This window comes from Leptosomus discolor, chromosome 7 (genome assembly GCF_034619465.1).
Source record: "Leptosomus discolor isolate bLepDis1 chromosome 7, bLepDis1.hap2, whole genome shotgun sequence".
In the NCBI taxonomy this organism is placed as follows: Eukaryota; Metazoa; Chordata; class Aves; order Leptosomiformes; family Leptosomidae; genus Leptosomus; species Leptosomus discolor.
The window spans coordinates 44599056-44617094 of NC_141397.1; the positions used below are offsets into that span (position 1 = coordinate 44599056).

Here is an 18039-nt window from a genome sequence, read left to right on the forward strand (position 1 = left end):
TTACCATGTTATGACATGAACATTAACCCTGTGTTAGCAGGAGAAAAATTAATTTTATGGGAAATGGAAATTTTTTTAATTTACTTGAAAGTTCTGTCTTGTGGAAATACAGTTAATCTCATAACTAGGATGAAGACAACTTACTGATTCTGTTGCCAGTTTGGATTGCCTCGAGTGCTTGCCTTTAAGAAATAACTTGACACTGCCAAAAGGATATTTGAATTTTCTTTGCTATAGCTGATGCTTCCGCATCTGAAATATATTTGCCAATGTTTTGTTGATTGCAGGAACCACTGATATATGGAGATGAAACCATGAAGAGAAAGCAGAACGAATAAGAATGCTTTTCCGAAACCGTTTTCTGATCTTGCTGGCTTTGGCAGCCTTATTAGCCTTCTTGAGCCTCAGTCTACAATTCTGTAAGTGTTCCCCTCCTTTTGTTTTCTATACGCAGTGGTCTATAGGTGTGTTTGAAAATGGCCATGCTTACATGTTTAAGCATTCTTTCTGTATTTAAATATTTGTTGAGTTGCTTTTTGTTTGTTTGTTTTCAAAAATAGGAAAAATAAATGTAAGAACAAAGATAGTTTTGTGTGCCATATAGGAATCTACACAACCTAGAGACTTTTCAAATCAGGCTATCTCAGAAAAAAAAAAAATCTTAATTTTGTAGCGCCATTAAGTAATTGAATGTGGTTGAATCCTTCCATGAAAGCAGACAAAACACATTTGAGTAAAAACTGATACAATTCCTATTTTACATTGCCTCAGACCAGATGGGATTGAGAAAACTGCTGTGAGAGAGTTGAGTGTTGGAACGTCTCCTTATTTGCACCCTCACATTAGGAAATTTTAAACAGTTGAACTGGCTCATCACAAATGGCTGATTTGTCTAAGAAGAGATAAATTATGTTGTGCTTCAGATCGATTAATCGTGGGTCAATCCAGAGGGCCATCATTTACTGATGACTAAGCAGGAAGGTGGTGCTGAATGCAGGTTGGTGTATGTTGACAAAGGAGCATTGTGCCGTATGACTGCTTATCACCTGGTTCATGAACGTAATGTTTGCTAGCTAAAGTGATGTTATGTGTCGATCTAACATGTACTAGTACATGCTGATGTTAGAAGGCAAGGAAAAACACATATAGTATAGGATAACATTCATTGTTGTTGGTTTGTATCATGTTTTAATGTAAAGTGTGATCCTTCTGGTCGATGCATCGTGTAAAAACAACAACAACAAAAATTAACAAAAAAACCAACCCCAAAACCACACCCAAACAAACCCCCCCAAAAAACCCAAACAAACAAAAAAAACAAAACCAAAACTAGAGGATTACTTTAGATTTATAATGTGTCTTTTGCATCTGATGGAATCCCGTGGGTGCAGGCCGGTGGGTCTGTTTGCAGCTTGTTTTGCGCATTAGACTTTTCATGGTTCTGTCCTTGACGTTATATGGTTATTTATGAATTGTGTTTAGGGCGAAGGTCCCCAGAGGAACTTCAGCTGAAATATGAAACTGAATTGTTAACAAAAATGAGCTTTATTTAGAGATGAGGAAGTAGGCATATAGGAGAGTGAATCACATTTCATCAAAAGAGGAAGTTATTTTCTACTTAATTAGAAGATAACATTTGTGCAAGAGGAATTGCAGGAGGTAAAGATGTTTGAGGGGTGCTTTAAAAAACACTTAAGATACAGCAAGCAGCTGTCACAAAGCTTAGTGCCAATACAAAAATACATACAAAAATTTTTACATAAGGAGAACTGCAATAAAGGCTAGCAGGAACAAAGTAATTTATGACGTACAGAGCACATGGTATTTTAACTTCTACAAGCTTTAGCTTGTAGAGAGACTAGTTCAAACCTGGACAAAAGACCATCTCTGAAGCCAAGATGAAACTCACTTCTTCTATCACCATATAAAACTATTAGGGAAACTAGCTGGGGTTTGGAGAATGTAAAAATCAAACCAAAGTTTTAAAGCCCAAACCAATTTGCATCCTCCAACCACGAAACAATCTGCTACCTGTGAAATTATATTAGAGTCTACAAGTGCTTGTTGAGCTGATTTCATAGCTGTAAATTTTTAGACTTCTCCAAATTATAGTTCCTGGCTAGTTTAACATTGAGCTGAGAAAACACTTGATTCTGAACTTGAGCTTTTCGTGAAATGGACATGGAAATATTTAAGAAAGTACTTGTGTTGCGATGTTAATGGAAATGTAGTTTCAGTACTGTCTTAGAGCAGAATCTTTGGTCAGTGTCCATGACTAATATAAATACCTAAAATTGCCGTTTTGATGAAAGTGGAGCACACACTAGCACATGGTGATCCACAAGCTGACTCAATAAGGCATTAACCCCCACCTGAGAAACTTGAGAACATCCTTCAGAAAATGTCTGTCAGCCCCTCTGATGCTGCATGATGTGGAGCACTTTGCTGCAATAGAGAACGGAAGGACAGAAAATTTAAGTGTCCAGGTCCACGGAACACAGACAGTACGTGCTTAGTAGATCTGTATTTACTGTTTGTTTCCTGTTGCCATGTTGAAGGTCCTTCCTTGCACTGAATCTGTTCCTTCTGATACATGACATAGTTCAGAGGCATGCATGCCTTGCAATTTGATTCTAACTGTTGCAGGAAGTGGTAGTGGTTTAGTCTTGTTTCATAGATAAAGCCTTTTTCTGAAAGCAATATGCTGCTTTTCTTTTTCTTCAGACTATAAAGTTTGGTTTCCTAATTTTGATCCCCTGTGAGCTGCCTGGAGAAAAAGTTTGGTTATGATGCTTTATAATTTGTGTCAGATCATGGAATGAAAATGAGAGTTTATACGTTTAGACTCGGGAAAGTGCTCGAGCGCTTTGAGTTACTTTGGAGTTACCTTCTGGAGGATTTGGAGTGGAAATAGATGTTTTATGCTGTTGTGAGATTTAATTCTCTGTTAGCAAGCAGTGAATAGCTTTGTGGAGGAGGACTGGTCATTTGAAAACATACTACTGCTTTTCTAAGCAGTGAATGTTGAAAATGTCTCTTCTGTGCTAAATTTGTTTAGAAAAGTGAAACAGTAACATTAAATGCATAACTATATAAATGGTACGAATCTTCTGTTTAAGACTTCGGCTTTATGGCAGAGCGTCAGTCCTGTAAATGCTGGATATTATATCCCCTCTTGTCCACACGTGGAACTGTAGTGATTTGAAGCCAGATTTGTGAGTTGTAGCTGACTCTGAAGCAAAGGGGGAGTACTGAAGGCCAAGGTCAGCTGGTTTTCTGTAGGTTCTGACTCCATATTACAAGCAGCCCACATAGGATGGCTGACGAGATTACAGTCTGTCCCATGCTTGAGCTGTGAGGGTTCAAGAATCGCTTGCAGCAGTTTGCAGCCCAGTCAAGCAGAAATTGATGCTGGTTTACTTTAATAAACTGTGCTGTGAAGGGTCTGGAACTGCTCTATGAACAGTGATTTCTGCAGCCGTGATGAAGTGGAGGTGATGGGTTTCGTGAGTGTCAGCAGTCCTAATGTAAGTCTAAACTTCCTTGTAAGACAAGGTCCCAAGGCAGTTGTTTCAGAGCTAATAGTTGTCACATCTTGGGTTTAGACACAAGCAGAGAAACACTGGGGAAAACAACCAGAATTGGACCTTAGAGTCTTCAGTATTGGTAGGCTGGGGATGGACCCAGGGTGATAGAAAACTTTGTGTCCTGTTTTGATGTTTGTTCTTGATCCCTTCCTCTTCTGTTGTGGTTTCTGAGTTCTGGTCTAAATCAGTCTGCTTTTCTGTGTTTTTCTTATTCCTCCAGGGCTGGTGCTTTACATGGATACTAGCACTGTTTAATTTACAGGGTAAATCACTGAGAAAGTTTCCCCCAAAATCTCTCTTGACAGCAACCAACAGCTCTGAGTGCTAAAAGTATTCTGTCCCATCAACAATTGCAGTGGATGGATGTGGACCGGTTGGCAAGGATCACTTTTACCAGAGCAGAAGCTGTTCTCTGCCATGAGTCTGCAGTGCCATGGTACCAGAAGTACAGAGGGCAGCTCTGTGGAGTAGTCGGTTCATGTTTGTCAAATGTTGGGTGCTGGATTGTCTTGCTGGATCAAAAGCCAGCTGAATCTTCTTCCTTATCCAGAGAAGAGGGAGACATATAAGCAGACTGCACTTTGCCAAACAGTTGGAAAAAGGTGTTTTTTTTGTTTTTTTTTTAAACTCTAATAGTCATTCTTCAAAGTGATGTAGTTGCTGTGGATCCCATAAGATGCCTTCCTTCCTACTGCCGGAGTCCTCTGTCATGTAGGTTTTGGGCAATGGGGGACTGGAACCAGTTCTGCTCTTTATGCCCTTGTACAGGAACAAATGGCACAGAGTCTGAGTGCAGTCTTTTTGTGTGCTGCTTCCCACTAAATCAGGTGCCAGGCTTGTCTGCCTGGGGAACTGGCCAGCTCCCTGGGTATTTCACTTGAAGCAGTAGGGTAAGGGAACCTCCTTCAAGGAGGGTTTTCAAGCTCTGGGTATTTATATACATAAATAATGCCTCAGATTTTGTTTCTGAACATACCTGGTGGGTGATATGAGAATGAGATTTGAGACATATTTGAAAATGTGGTAGAGTATTCTAAAATCTATTCATAGTTTTGCCAGGGCTGTTTACCATTTCTAGTAGGCATATAGAAGACTTAAAAACCCAGAAGTTTATACTTGATGAAAAAGTCCAAGTCTTAATGGTTCTAGGCATCTTTTATCTAACTGTGTGGCCTGGATTTTGAAGCAGAAGACTGGGAACCAGATGTGTTCTCAAATTCAGTTTGGCTGCTGTTAGATTGTACTGTGGGAAACCTGGACCAGATCAGCAATAGCGGGAAACTCCCTTCAATGGCAAATGCCTTCAAATTTTGTATGTGTTTTAAATTTTAAATAGCATATAAAAATGACAATGTTAAAAGTTAAAACTCCAATAATGTTCCACTGCTGTCTGAAAGCATACTATGATGTCTCTGGTGGATAATTATAGTGATGAGAGTGTTTGTTTGGGAAACCCATTGGATAGGGTGACTGGTTGATTTCCAACCCAAAAATGACAGGCAGTTTTATTGGGAATTGTTTCCCTCTTGTTTTATGTTTGGGGCTAGATCTATGGAAGAGTGTGAAGTATTTTGTTTATAGTATTTATCACTCCACACATGTTTTTATTTTCCCTCTCTTTGTTTATGTAAATGGTCATGGTACTAAAACGATTTAAAATTTCGATAATAGAGACAAAAGGAAAACTGGTTTTGGTAGACTTCAGTTACTGTTATAAAATGAAATTATATTGTTCTTCTCTTAAAAGACTTCAGTGCTTTGCTTTGTCAGGAAAACTGCAGAATGGAAAAATTACCTCTATTAGATTGTGGACTGTATTTTTGTCTCCGTAAATATTATCTATGATGCTGTTGACTAAAAGTGGATAGTTTACTTCTGTACGAACAGAGTGAATGCAAATTGAGATACTTTATTCTTTTTTGCCAGAGGAAAAGGTTGCAGTGGTTGGGGTCTTCCTTCCTACTCTGTGCTATGTAAAATGCCCAGAGCAGTGCAAAGGGATTGTAAATGCAGTGGTTGGGGGAATTCCTCTAGTACAGAAACAGAATATGGCAGCACAGCTAGATTGAAGTGGGATGTAAGGGATGTGTCAGAATCGGGCTGTGGTCTTGCAGCCTCACACTGAGGGGAAAGCGCATGATTTAGGACCGTGTCAATGTTAATTACGTTGGTTCGGCCTTAGGTGAGCTCAGGAACAGGAGATTGCATGTATGCCTGAAGAGCTGCTTTCCTTTTTCCCCTGAAGATTGGTGTAATACACAAGAACCCAAGTACTGAGCAAGCACAGGCTTTCCAGTACATTAGAACATCTGTGACTGACTGTGGAAGCCTGAAGGTGGATCTCCTCAGGATCTCTCAACTATTTCTGTTTGAAACCAGCTTGAATAAACCAAACTGAAAGGAAATTTAGAAGTTATTTGTTAAGATGCCATATATAGTCTCTGTAAAGTCTACTTGACAATGACTGTGGATTTTTGTTTCTTAATCGAAGGCATGTAAATTTTTTCAACAAAGTAAATACCTTTGTTTACTTTATTTTTTATTTTTGTTTCTGTTTACTGAAAGCCTAAGGAAAGAAACATTCAACAGAAGAGGACTAAAACTATAGTGGTAAAGCAGCTCTTTCTACTAGCTATTTAACCCTGCGGTGAGCATAAATTACAGACTTCCCTTTTGAGCCTGCCTGTTTCAGGCGCTTGCAGGATTGTGAAGTCCTTGACTCTCAGGCAGATCCTGGACATGAAGCTTCTCTTCTGATTTGAAATTTGTTTCCCTAAATACTTTGATACTTTTGTCAGTGCCTCAGGCTGGTTTTGATAAAAATAACTTTGGTATCTGCCAATGCTTTTTAGGATGTCAGCTGCTACCCTGGCAGGGTGCTGGTTCCTGTACAAAGTGTGGGGAGGTTTTGGGTGGGTTTTTTTGTTGTTTTTTTTTTTTCTTTTAAATACTTACTCTGCCTTGATGGTTCAGGCCTGGGTGTTGGTGTTTCAGCATGTCTGGAGATGACATTTTGCCTTTCCAGTAATAATTTCCCTCTACTTTCTGTCATCTTGTTTTGCACTGGAGGTTTTGGTTTTACCAATGAGTCATAGGAAACAGAAATCAGGATTCTCCACAAGGAAAAGCAGTGCAGTTTTGTTTTGTTGGCTTGAGTGCTGCAGGCAGTTCTTATTTTACGAGGATGGTGAGAGCACCATATGCAACCCCGCCAGCAGGAGGTGATTGCTGTGTTACTGCACAGCCCCTCTTGGAAGCCTTTTTGCTTTAACAATCCCAGCCCCTCTGGTCTGATTACTGCTTTTTGCATTCCTCCTTGGTGGCCCGATACAGCGGTACAAGAGCAACACTGAAGCCTTTGGGGCTCAGCTTGGTAACCTCGCCGCGGTTCGCTCCAGCGCCTTGCTCCAGACAAGCCATGACACAGTGGGTGGTCTGGGGAGGAGGCTCCAGGGGAGCTTGTGCCAGTGCCAAACGCTCAGCAGGGCCTTGCAGGTGGGAATAGAGGTGGAAGCCGAAGGGATGTAGCATCCCTGTTCAGCCTGTCCATTTGCAAAGCAGGATGTACTTCCTCAACTTGCAAAGTTGTACCTGTGGCACTGCGGAGCTGCCACCATCCCCTGTCTCCACCCCAAGCCAGAATGGGGGTGTGAGCTGCACCCGCAGCCCCTTGCCCAGAGACTGCCAGTGGGATGCCAAGAGGAGCTGCGATGTGTGAAGTCTGCAGAAAAAATAGATGAGTCGAGTTTTTCCAGAACTTAATTTCTGAAGGAGAAGGGGGAAAAACCTCCAAGGTATTCAGTGAAAAGGTAATATTCACTTCTGTCTGTTTCTGAATAGCATACATATTCTTACCATCTCTGTAAGATGAATTCCTCACCATCTCTTGCTGTTCCTTACCAATAAACAGTAACTACTTGTGTTTCATATTTTAAGAATATAATTTCTTCAGTGGAACAAAAAAAATGAGTGTTGCATTTTGCTGATTTGTACAGCTAACTATATTTAAAAAGCCACAACTTTAGAATCCTTGATGCAGAGAACTTGTTTTTGTTGAGTGTTACCAGCATACAAAATTGAAAGGAGACTAGATATCTCCTTTTCTGAATTTTACCTTCAAGCTCATGAGCATGGCAGATTTTCCACTAATGAGAAGTCTCTGTGGGTCTTTTGAAAGTACTAATTTAATCTGAATTTAAGAGTAAAGGGAAAAACAACCCACAAATAATATACCCACATCTGTGTATGTTTTGGTAGTAAATGAAGAAAACTAACTGTGAATATACAGTCTTTGTTAAAGATCCTTTTTATGTTGTAACTGGAGATTTAAATAACTTTTTTGTGATTCTCAAAAGTGGTGGTATAATGTACCAGTCCAGAAATTAACACTTGAAGGGGGAGGAGACATGATGAATGTTTGAGAACGATACTGTGGGACAGTCTTATTTTCTCCCACAAAAATAGAGCAATCATTGATAAATATCTGCTTTAAATATAGGTCAGGTTAAATTGCTTTAGACAGGATTTGACCAGTAAAGTTATTTGGCAGGCTACAGAATTTCATAAATTTTCTTTAAGTGTATAATTTAGCTTCATCCATGATGGTTACTTGAACTGTATTTAAGCAATGAGCTGTTAAAACATATGGTTGAAGGCTGCTGTAAAAAAAAACCTCATACTTTGCAAAAACTAGTAAGTTATTAGGCTTCTGCAAGTCCTTACTGCAGTGTTGGGTTGAATTCTAGAGGGAAGGAAACAAGACTGGAAAATAATAAGCATTTCAACAAAACTTCTTTCAAAATCCAACTCAAATCTTCATCCTAAAACCTCCAAGAAAGTTTGAATGTGTTGGAATTTGTTTCAGTCTTTTAATAATTACAGTGATACATACTGCAATTATTTTAAACATGTGAAAGGGTCAGTGACTTTTTGTAGGGATAATCTCATAGATATGTACCTGTCCTTAGTTGTTTGAGTTTTGAATGGATAGTAAGCAACAAAGGAAGATTAATATTCTCAGTAGGAGAAAAAATGTCATACTTACAGTAATTAATATTTCTGTCAGTCTTTACCTAGACTAATGCATTATTCTTAAGTCCATCTCTGTATATTTAACCTGGGAGTGAACTCTGTTTTGTTGTTAATTGGTGAGCTATCTTTGTTGGAATACCTGTGCTGTAGTTAAATCCTGCCTGGACTTGCTTCCTGCCAAACGGGGCTCTTGCACTAATTGCAAATAATGCCACCAGAAGATCACCTGTATTTATATGTAGTTGTATGTAATGTAAACACATTTGACCTACATTTCTTTTAAGGATGTGAGTAATACCATTGTCTTTCTCCATACCATGGAGTCCTGCTATCTTGAGATACTTGCGTTTATGACCAGAATGGGGCTGTAAAACTAGTTTTTGATATGGAGTATACCTCTTGTTCCTATACCATTTTTTTCTTCCTTCTTTTTTTCTTTCTACAAGCCAGTAGTTGCTTGCCTTTTTTATGTCAGTGGAATCTATTCTCGGAAAAGGGCAGTTGGTACTTCAATGTGTATCAACTTGATGATGGTCTATTGCAGTGAAGACCTGGGACAGTGGAGGAATTTGGATTTTTTTTTTTTTTTCTTTTAAGAGTTCCTTAGTCATAACGCAGCTTTAGTCTGCCTACTATTATTCTAAGCTGTAGGCGGTTTTAGCCAATGTGTGTGACTTTTAAGCCATTTATAGTTGACTGGACAATGCCTTGAGCAACCTGATTTGAGTTAGCTGTGCTTTGAGTGCTGGGTTGGAGCAGATGACCTGCATAGGTCCCTTCCAACCTAAATGATTGGTTTATTCTGTAGCAGCAGATCAGGCGAATTATTTATTTAATAGCAAATTCTTTTTTGTCATTTAAAATTTCAGGAGTATTACCCTTATCAACTCAACAGAAGCTCATTAATCTAATTCTCTGCTGTTCCTTTTTCATAGCTCTCTAATGCTGAGTCAGACTGCCTTACAGATAACTGCAGATGTGTTTGCACATGTCTGTCTTTTAAAGCCAAAAAAATCATTCCTAGAATTTTTCTGTAAGTTAGTTGTATACTGACCTGAGCTGTGTTTTAACACCTCTAAGATTGTTTTTAAATTCTGAAATTCACATTATTTTGTTTGTAGAAGTAGTAAAGAGAGATAGTTTTGTTTCTAATATGCAGGTGTTACATCTTCATAAATGTTAAATTTGGTTTGGTGATTCAGGGTTAGTTCAAGCAGGTGAAATCTGCACAATATAAGCCCTCAGTTCTCACAAGAATATGGCCCTCTGCACGGGGTCTGCATTCTAGCTCTTGCTGGGGATTTTCAGGATGACAGATTTTCATGTTGTACTGGCAGCTCTGTGGATGCTGTCCCCACAGCCATTGGCTGCCAGGGCCCTTGGGGAGATGCATTTTGGACAGCTTTGGTCTTTGCTCACCTGTGGGCAAGCTGGCGAAGGCAGAGATTGCCTGTGTCTGAATCTGCCGCGCTCTCTGCCCTGTCTGCTCAGCTTTACTGTGCTGGCTGGCTGGGCAGCGGGAAGTGATTCATCCCTGGAGGTTTTTTCTTTTCCACGTGCAATTTCTCAGCTGCTTCCCCCTTGCTATAGGCTGCCTTCCTTTGTACCTTTCATTTTTTTCATGTTTCATTACAGAGATGATGGCATCAAAACAAAACCTGGGTGTCTTAAGCTAAGAAGGTAAAGACAGCCTTGCCGCCCTGCTTTGTTTTAGTGTAAGCCCTTTGTTGATCTTTTGCTGACAGCTCTGGTGTTACACCGGTTTTCTGAGAATTCACAGCCAGTTCACACTGTATTAGCTTTATCCCTCTTACTTTACTTTTGTCAGAGCTTTTAGGACAATCGATGTATTAATTGCAAATGGTTTCCTCATACATTAATTGTTTGCTGTCCTTTGTTTGAGATTTGTATTCTGTGTCTTCACCAGAGGAATGTTGTGACCCAAATCTCCTTCCCTCCTTCTTCAGAGTGCTGACACAGAGTCTCAACTGGAGAATACCAGGAAAGCTGTCTTTAACATCAAGTTGCTCAAAGCCCCATCCAACCTGGCCTATCCCTGGCAGTGTTCAAGGCTGGGCTGGATGGGGCTTTGAGCAGCCTGTCTAGTGGAAAGTGTCCCTGCACATGGCAGGGGGGGTGGAACTGGATGATCTTTAAGGTCTCTTCCAATCCAAGCCATTCTGTGGTTCTCTGATGATGCAGTTGTGTTCCAGCTGTTTATAGGCCACGTCTTCACGATCACACAGAAAACTACTTAAACTTTAAATTTGATGATAGGTTTGTTTTTCTGGGCTGTGCTTTGTGTCTGCCTTAATCCTCACTGTGCTGCTGCAAACTGAGTTGAAAACCATTGTTTTTATGGATGTGCTAGTTCTGTATGTGTCTGTTTCAGATATACTCTATATTTTTCAGATAGTTCTTGTTCACGTTTCTTCTTAGTCCTCTTAAATCCTCTTGCAATTTATCTTCCGAGCAGTTTTGTTCTCTAATCTGTGCTTTTTCTGGTCTTTCATTGCTGAAACAATATAGTGACTTACTCATCCAAAGTGACTCATTTGATGTGAAGATTTTTGAAAAATTTATTGTGAGTTCTTGGGCTTGTGTGTCTTCTGTGACTAATAAGGCTTCTTAAGCTGTACTGATTTTGAAGATTTTAATGCCTGCAGGCAGTTTTTATAGCTTTTTTTAAAAATAAGAGTAATCTCCAGAAGTTACTTTCCTTTTAAATTTTCAAAGCTCACTCACTGAGAGAAAAGCAGTTCTTGCACATACTAAATGACTTTGTGGTTTATTTGTTAATGAGGTGGGGTCTAAGTAGTTTGTATTTAAAAGACTGGGGCTTTTGTGGACTTGCTGCAGTGAAATATGAAGTCTTGGAAGGTGAAAGTAATATCCTTTTATGATTTTCCGAGATGGTTGGACTAAAAGAGCTGGGAACCCTAGGTATGTGGTGTAATTTTGGGTTTACCAACTGTGCGTATTAATACTGGATGAAGACAAATAAGATTCACTGTCCTACTCTAAGCTGGTTTGTGGCAAGTGCCCTAAAGATACCAGTTATTCTCTGATCCAGAGAACACTGTTCTGAATTTCTGAGGTTAATGACTACGTCTGTGTCTTGGTTTGAAAGACAGGTGTCTGTGGAGGAAGGCAGGAGCCTCCCTTGAAATGGAAAATGCAACTCCCTTCCCTCCAAATTATTATAATTTTGAAATTAAGGGGCCTTCAGGCAAAGATATGGGGAATAGGAATAACAGTTCTTTACTTTTATATTTATTTTTATATATATATATATATTAAAAAAAAAAACAAAACCACAAGGCAGGAAAAAAACCCCAAACAACCCACTGGTTTACACTGACAGAGTCAGAAATACAACCTGACACCCTGTTAGGGTGGCAGTAGCGGTCCGATAAGATGGTGGCTGCGGTCCTCCTGAAGTGATGGATGTAGTTCTGTGGAAGCAGCGATCTTGTAAAAGGGTCTGGTCTTCCTCCGAAGGTCCAGTAGTAGGTAGGTAGCTTTTGTCCTCTGGAACTCCAGTGGGGGGAAAAGCTCCTCTGGGAATCCAATGGAAGAAGGCTGCTAGGGTGTTCGAGATCTCAGTTTTTATTTAGCATGGACTGCTTGGCTCCTTCCCCCCCTCCCCGGGCGGAGCATCTCACAATGGGATGGGGAGTCGTGAGGCAGTTCCTTGATGGGCCATTAACAGGAGATAGTCCAGGAGCGAGTTATCGATGGGTCATGCGATAAGGCATTGTTGTGCCCATTAACAGAAGATAGTCCAGAAGGGGAGGCAGGGAGCACCGCCCCACCTGGTCTTAACAGCTCCTGAAGATGATAATAGAATACTTTTTTGGGCACATTTTACACTGTAACCTAGGACAGTCTGTCATTACAGGCTTCCTCAGCTCAAAAATCTGTCAGGCTCTAGTGTATTAAACATGTTGTTTTGGGGTTTGCTGCTAGCAAATCCATGGCAGCTTTCTTGGTGTTGACAAGGACAAATAAGCGAGCTGGCTTGGCTTGGGTAAGCAGCGGCATATGGTGTTGAGATCACTTCCCGGAGCAGGTCAGTTTGTGGACAGAAAACATTTGGGATTAAGTGTGAAACAGAAAGGTGCTAATCCAATGCAGTAGTTAAAATATTGATTTGAATTTGTTAGGCTTTTTATCTTGGAAGGCCACTGATGTAGAGAAGTGCCAGATGTCTGTGGATTGTGTTTGACTGATGATATTAACATATTAAACAGTTTGCATCCTGTGCCTTTGGAGAGGCTTTGGCTGAACTGTAGACGTAGTGGCTTTTCCTGCCTTTTGGGTCGTAGCCCTTTGAGAGAAGAGATTACTGTTTCTGACCCAGGTGTACAGACACAGAGATATTGCTGAGAAGTGCAGAAAGCAGCTCTGTTGAGAAGTGACAGATGCTTTTACTAGTGAGCAGATGTACAGAATTTCTTGCAGCCCAAAAAGCTGCTGGCTTGGTGTTCTGAAACCAGGGCAGCAACGCTTGTAAAGATGTAGCAGGCAGAGCAAAGGTGTGCTTTAAGTCCCTTTATTTATTTGTTTTTACTTCTGTATTTTGCAATTTTTGTTTCAATAGCTGGATGTTCTTGTACATGCCCTAATAAAACTTGATTTGAATTTCAAAAGCCATTCTGGGTATTTTGGGATGCTGTCTAAGAGCAGCTGTAAAGAAAAGAGGCAGTGACATGTGCTTGAGGCTCTAGATGACTGTATGCCCCTATCATTTGATCTTTTAGAGGGCAGAAAAACCCCATTGTATCTGGGCGATGGAACACAATTATGCAGACTTCCTCTTCATATCCATTTGAGCATAGTAGCAAAAGTTAGTGAATTTCTTACAGAATAAGCACAGGGGAGCATGCATGTTTCAGCAGCAGAGAGCCCTTGTCAAAGATGTAAAGTGTTAGCAACAGATTGCTAGATAACAGGAGCAACACTTGAATTATCTTCAGCTCTACTGTATGGGGTCTATTTTTGTGTTATTTTCAGCTGCTGTAGATGAAAAGATCACTGAAGCCAGAGGACTTGCAGTCCATGTTCCTGAGAAAATACTTTTTGCTGTGTTTTCTTCTACTGTGTTGAACAGTTAGTGTAGTTGGCTTCTGTGTGTCCAGTTCACATGTGAAATCTGTCAAGCGTCTTTGTATTCAGTCATGATGTAATCACTGCTACAGAGCTTCCCACTCCAGTATTTGTGAGATCCAAAAAATATACAGGACAGAAAGGAAAAACAAAGGTCACAACCCACAAATTATGGTGGGTAGGCATACAGCAAATTATGGTAGTAGCATTCAGTGTATGTGTCCTGCAGCTGCCTTCTCATGTTGACCTCTGTTTTGAGACGGTAATATGGAAATGGAAAGAGTTGCCAACAGTTTCTGAACACAGCTGATAAAAGCTGTTTTGAAAATCTGTTCCAGGACAATTCAGCTGGATTAGTTAATTTACCAGTTGCTGAGTTCTGTAGACAGAAGCAGGACAGATCTTTACGATCTAATTGGAGTACTCATGAATCTTGTTAGATAAGTAACAATGTCTGGATCTACTGTATTTATAAAAATCATTATTTCAGGCCATAAAAACTCTCTGCTTAGTATTTGGATAATTAATCCTTGTTTAGTGTCCCTCAGGACACTGATTTAGGATCACAGAATTGTTTAGGTTGGAAAAAAAGACCTTTAAGATCATCCAGTCCCAACTGTTAACCCACACTGCCAAGTCCACCACTAAGATGTTTCACTAAGCAGCAGATCTACATGTCTTTTAAATACCTCCAGGGCTGGTATGTATATATGACTATAGTCAGTCATCTCACGGCCTGATGAGATGCGGCAGCTATGCAGATACGTCAATAGGAATGACTTTATGTATAGAATTGTGCTGCAGTTTAGGTAACGCTTCTCATTTGTGAGTCCTGATGAGCCTGTGGTGGGCAGGGACCAACGTAACTGCTTCATCATAAGCAGTGGTGGGGCTTTTTTTGCATATTGTCTCTTGTGTTTACAGAGCAGGAAATCTGTCTGCTTGTCTAGATGTCTAGTAGGAACCTCCCCCACCCCCTTCAAATCGACTGGAGAGCCAAGGAGTGAGGTAGTTAGTGAGACCTTGGTAAGGAAAAGCTTTATTATGCATATATATTTACTTTAAATAAAGGAGTACATGCAATTGATGGAAAAATAAATCTTTTCCATGTTAAACAATGTAGTGTTTCAGTGTAGTAGGAAAACAGAATAAAATATAGAGAGTAATTTGCACTTTGGGAGGAGAAGTGGGAAATGAGTATCTTGTCTAGAATTTGAAAAGGCTCGGACTTGCAGTTAGAGTTGCTGTGTTATTGCTGTCAAGCTGAAAATCCTGGAAGCTATTTAAGCAGTGCGATATGCCCTTCTGAATTGTCCATTGAAAAACAATTGGGGGAGGGGAGGAACCCCAAATCTATAAAGCTCTTTTCGGAGCCACATCTGGACTCAGTAAATGCAAGCAGTCATTGTATAACTTAATGTGTCTGATAAATTTGATTTCAAAACCGTAACGCTACAAGGCCTGCCACGTTGTGCTTTGGTGCAAAAAAGATTTTCTTAACATATTTATTTTCCATATGTAAGTCAGATTGGGACCCTGTAAAAAATGAGCAAAGCACGCAGCTGATGCAGCTGGAAGAAACTTATTCTCAGAAATCCTAGTGTGAGTTGTTTAAAGCTGGTAAAGCTGCCATGCATGGTGGTCATGTGTAGTTGTTCTGTTTATTTTGAACGTGAATACACAGGCGAGGCAATGTGGTCTTTCCCCTGAGTGTGATAAGGAATAAGGCCCTGGGTCAATACCTGTGCCTCAAGATGAGGAAAAGCTTTAAAGACGTTCTCAACTTGTGATCCAGAAAATAGGCAAACAGGCCTTGACCCACTCCTGGAAGGGGTAGGGATTTGGCTATTTCTGTCCAAGTCTGAAAAACAGCAAAGCAAAGCAGCCCCTTTATAGTAGTTATCAATTGCCCATAGGGAGATTTGCATCTCCAGTGGAAAACTTTACGGATCTGAAAACTAAGGCGGCTGAAAACTCAGCATTAGACTGAAGAATAAGTTTTTGGTTGCATTTTATGCAGTAAAATTATGTCAATATTGATTAGGAAAGTTAAGATGCAATTACAAGTTGCAGCTACAATCATACTATGATTGTTCCAGGGAGAAAGAAGGGACTGTGTTGTGAAAGCTCATACTAGGGCGTATGTATAGACTTCCATATTGTTCATCTAAAATTTAGCTTATCTTGTATTTGAACTTGTGCATGGCAGGAGACCATTGTGAAGTCTTTAGTTTTTGCAAAAAAAAATTAATCAAAGCTTAAGGAATTAGGGAGAAAAAATGGAAAATAGAAAACTTTAGGTAGCATTTCTTTAAATTTCTTATTTCCAGTGGATATGTCCCTCTCAGCCTTGGGCAGGTGATTTTTTCTCAGGTTACAAATGAAAATGGAGCGGATGAAACACTATGAGCTGAGAAGTAGTGAGTTGGTATAGCTGGGTCTTGTTAGTTGAATTGTCTGCTGCAATTTTTCCTCTAACCATGTCTGACAGTCTTTTGAAAGATAGCTGAAAATGCCTTTACTTTTAAGCATTTATTGACAGCAGATGTGGCTTGGGCTGATGTTTTCTAGCGGTCAGCTTGATGATGGTAACTTAATGCTCCCATTTGACTGCTCAGTGGATGCCATGAGGTTGGAGATTCCTGCCCACTTCTGTGATGAGGTAGACAAATTTTTACTTTGGGTTATCCATTTTCAGACCTTTTGGTTTGGTAACATTTTTAAGCATACAAGAAGGGAAGTGCTTATATCTGCGTCCCAGCTACAGTTGCAATCTGAAAGCTGTACGATGTGAACTTGAAACATACTATTGTTAAATTGAAGTATTGTGGAGAAATTACGCTCCAAGGAACCTCTTGTAGTTTGTCAGGGATTTGTCGAGGCAGACCTTTTTGTTGTTGCTATTCTAGGTTAAATTTAGGTGTGTGTCCCCCTCAGTCCCCCACTGTTCTTCTTTCCTTTACCTACCTCCCTTCACTTTTTTTCTTTGGAGTGGTGCTTGGAGAAGTTAGCAGCACTATGGGAAGAAAACCTTGAAGCTTGGAGCCTGCTCTACAGCAGAAATGTCAGCAGTTGCCTAGGGAGCTGTCTGTGGAGAATCACCTGTGCTTCAGGGACTCCCTGCTCCGCTTCCTCCTGAATAGGCAGGAGACACAGTACAAGTGCAGAAAATGGAAGGGCAAATGCTAGGGGAAGCAGGGATGTGGTGAAAGAAGTAAGTTCAGATGTGGATGATTCAGGGTTAGAGACTGCAGAGATACTGAGGACTGTTACTTCTTCATAAGTTCACTGTGAACAGATTTTATATAAATATAAAATTTGTCATCAGGTTCTGTGGGGCAAGTGGTTTGATTTAAAATAAAAATTACTAGAGGGTTTTTGTTTAATTAAACTGCACATTCTTAATAGATTAATATAGTGAAAATTGAAGACAAACTTATGAAGAAGTTTAGTAGCTCCATTTATATTTTATATAAAGATAAAATCTGAATATTAGAATTTTATGTTCTCAGGCTTTTCATATTGAAAATCTTTTTAAAGATTTTTATGGTTGTTTTTCTTGATAGTACTTGATAGTTTGACCAGTGTGAGGCTAATAAGCCATTCTGGTTTGTGTGATTACTGAGCATTCAAATACAGCACATCAGTGACTGTTGCGTTGTGCATTATGAATGAAGGTCCTCACTGTTACTACAGATCTTACCTTTGAGATTGGCCAAGCCTTTATTTAGCTGTACAGTAGAATAAAATGAGAAAGGTGAACTGTGTGTCATACAGGCATGCCTGAACTTCATTGATGTCCAAATGTGTATTTGTAATACAAAGCAGAGCTCTAAGTGTGATCCTAGGGATGTGCTCCTCAGGTGAGCAGATCATAGCAGGGATCAATCCTGGGGTGGCAGGACGTCAGAGCTCTTGCAGCACTGTGTCCAGGCTGCTTCGCTTCCAAACTGGCAGCGAGTACCTTCGGTGTTGCACTACATGCTCTTCAGCCTACGTGCACCTTATCTACTTTTTCCAGATTGTTTGTCTTGCTGCACATATCTTCACCTTTTCCCCCCATCTCAGTTCTGAAGCATTTCTGCCTCTTTCTGGTTGTTCTTCCCTACACTTCTCCTTTTCTAGCTTCCATTTTTTTTCCAGAGAGAGTGCGACTAGAAGAGAGGGCTGTGTTCCATCATCAGAATTTCAGAAGTCTGGGTGTTCTCCTCTGTGCTAGGCAGCCTTGTTGGTGCCCTGCTAGGAGCAGAAAAGGGAGAGTGGGGGAAAGGTGGAAGAGGGATAAATAACTTTTGTGCTCCCTGACATGCAC

At 40.2% G+C, this 18039-nt stretch overlaps 1 protein-coding gene across 1 annotated transcript in view; it reads left to right on the plus strand.

The window, feature by feature from the left end:
* The first annotated feature begins 340 nt into the window (after window positions 1-340).
* The window catches only part of PXYLP1 (2-phosphoxylose phosphatase 1), a 38998-nt gene continuing 21299 nt past the window's right edge, over window positions 341-18039 (plus strand). The window contains exon 1 of the mRNA XM_086468199.1: window positions 341-419. Within this exon, the coding sequence (XP_086324325.1) occupies window positions 341-419 (79 nt within the window). The remainder of the gene's footprint in view (window positions 420-18039) is intronic.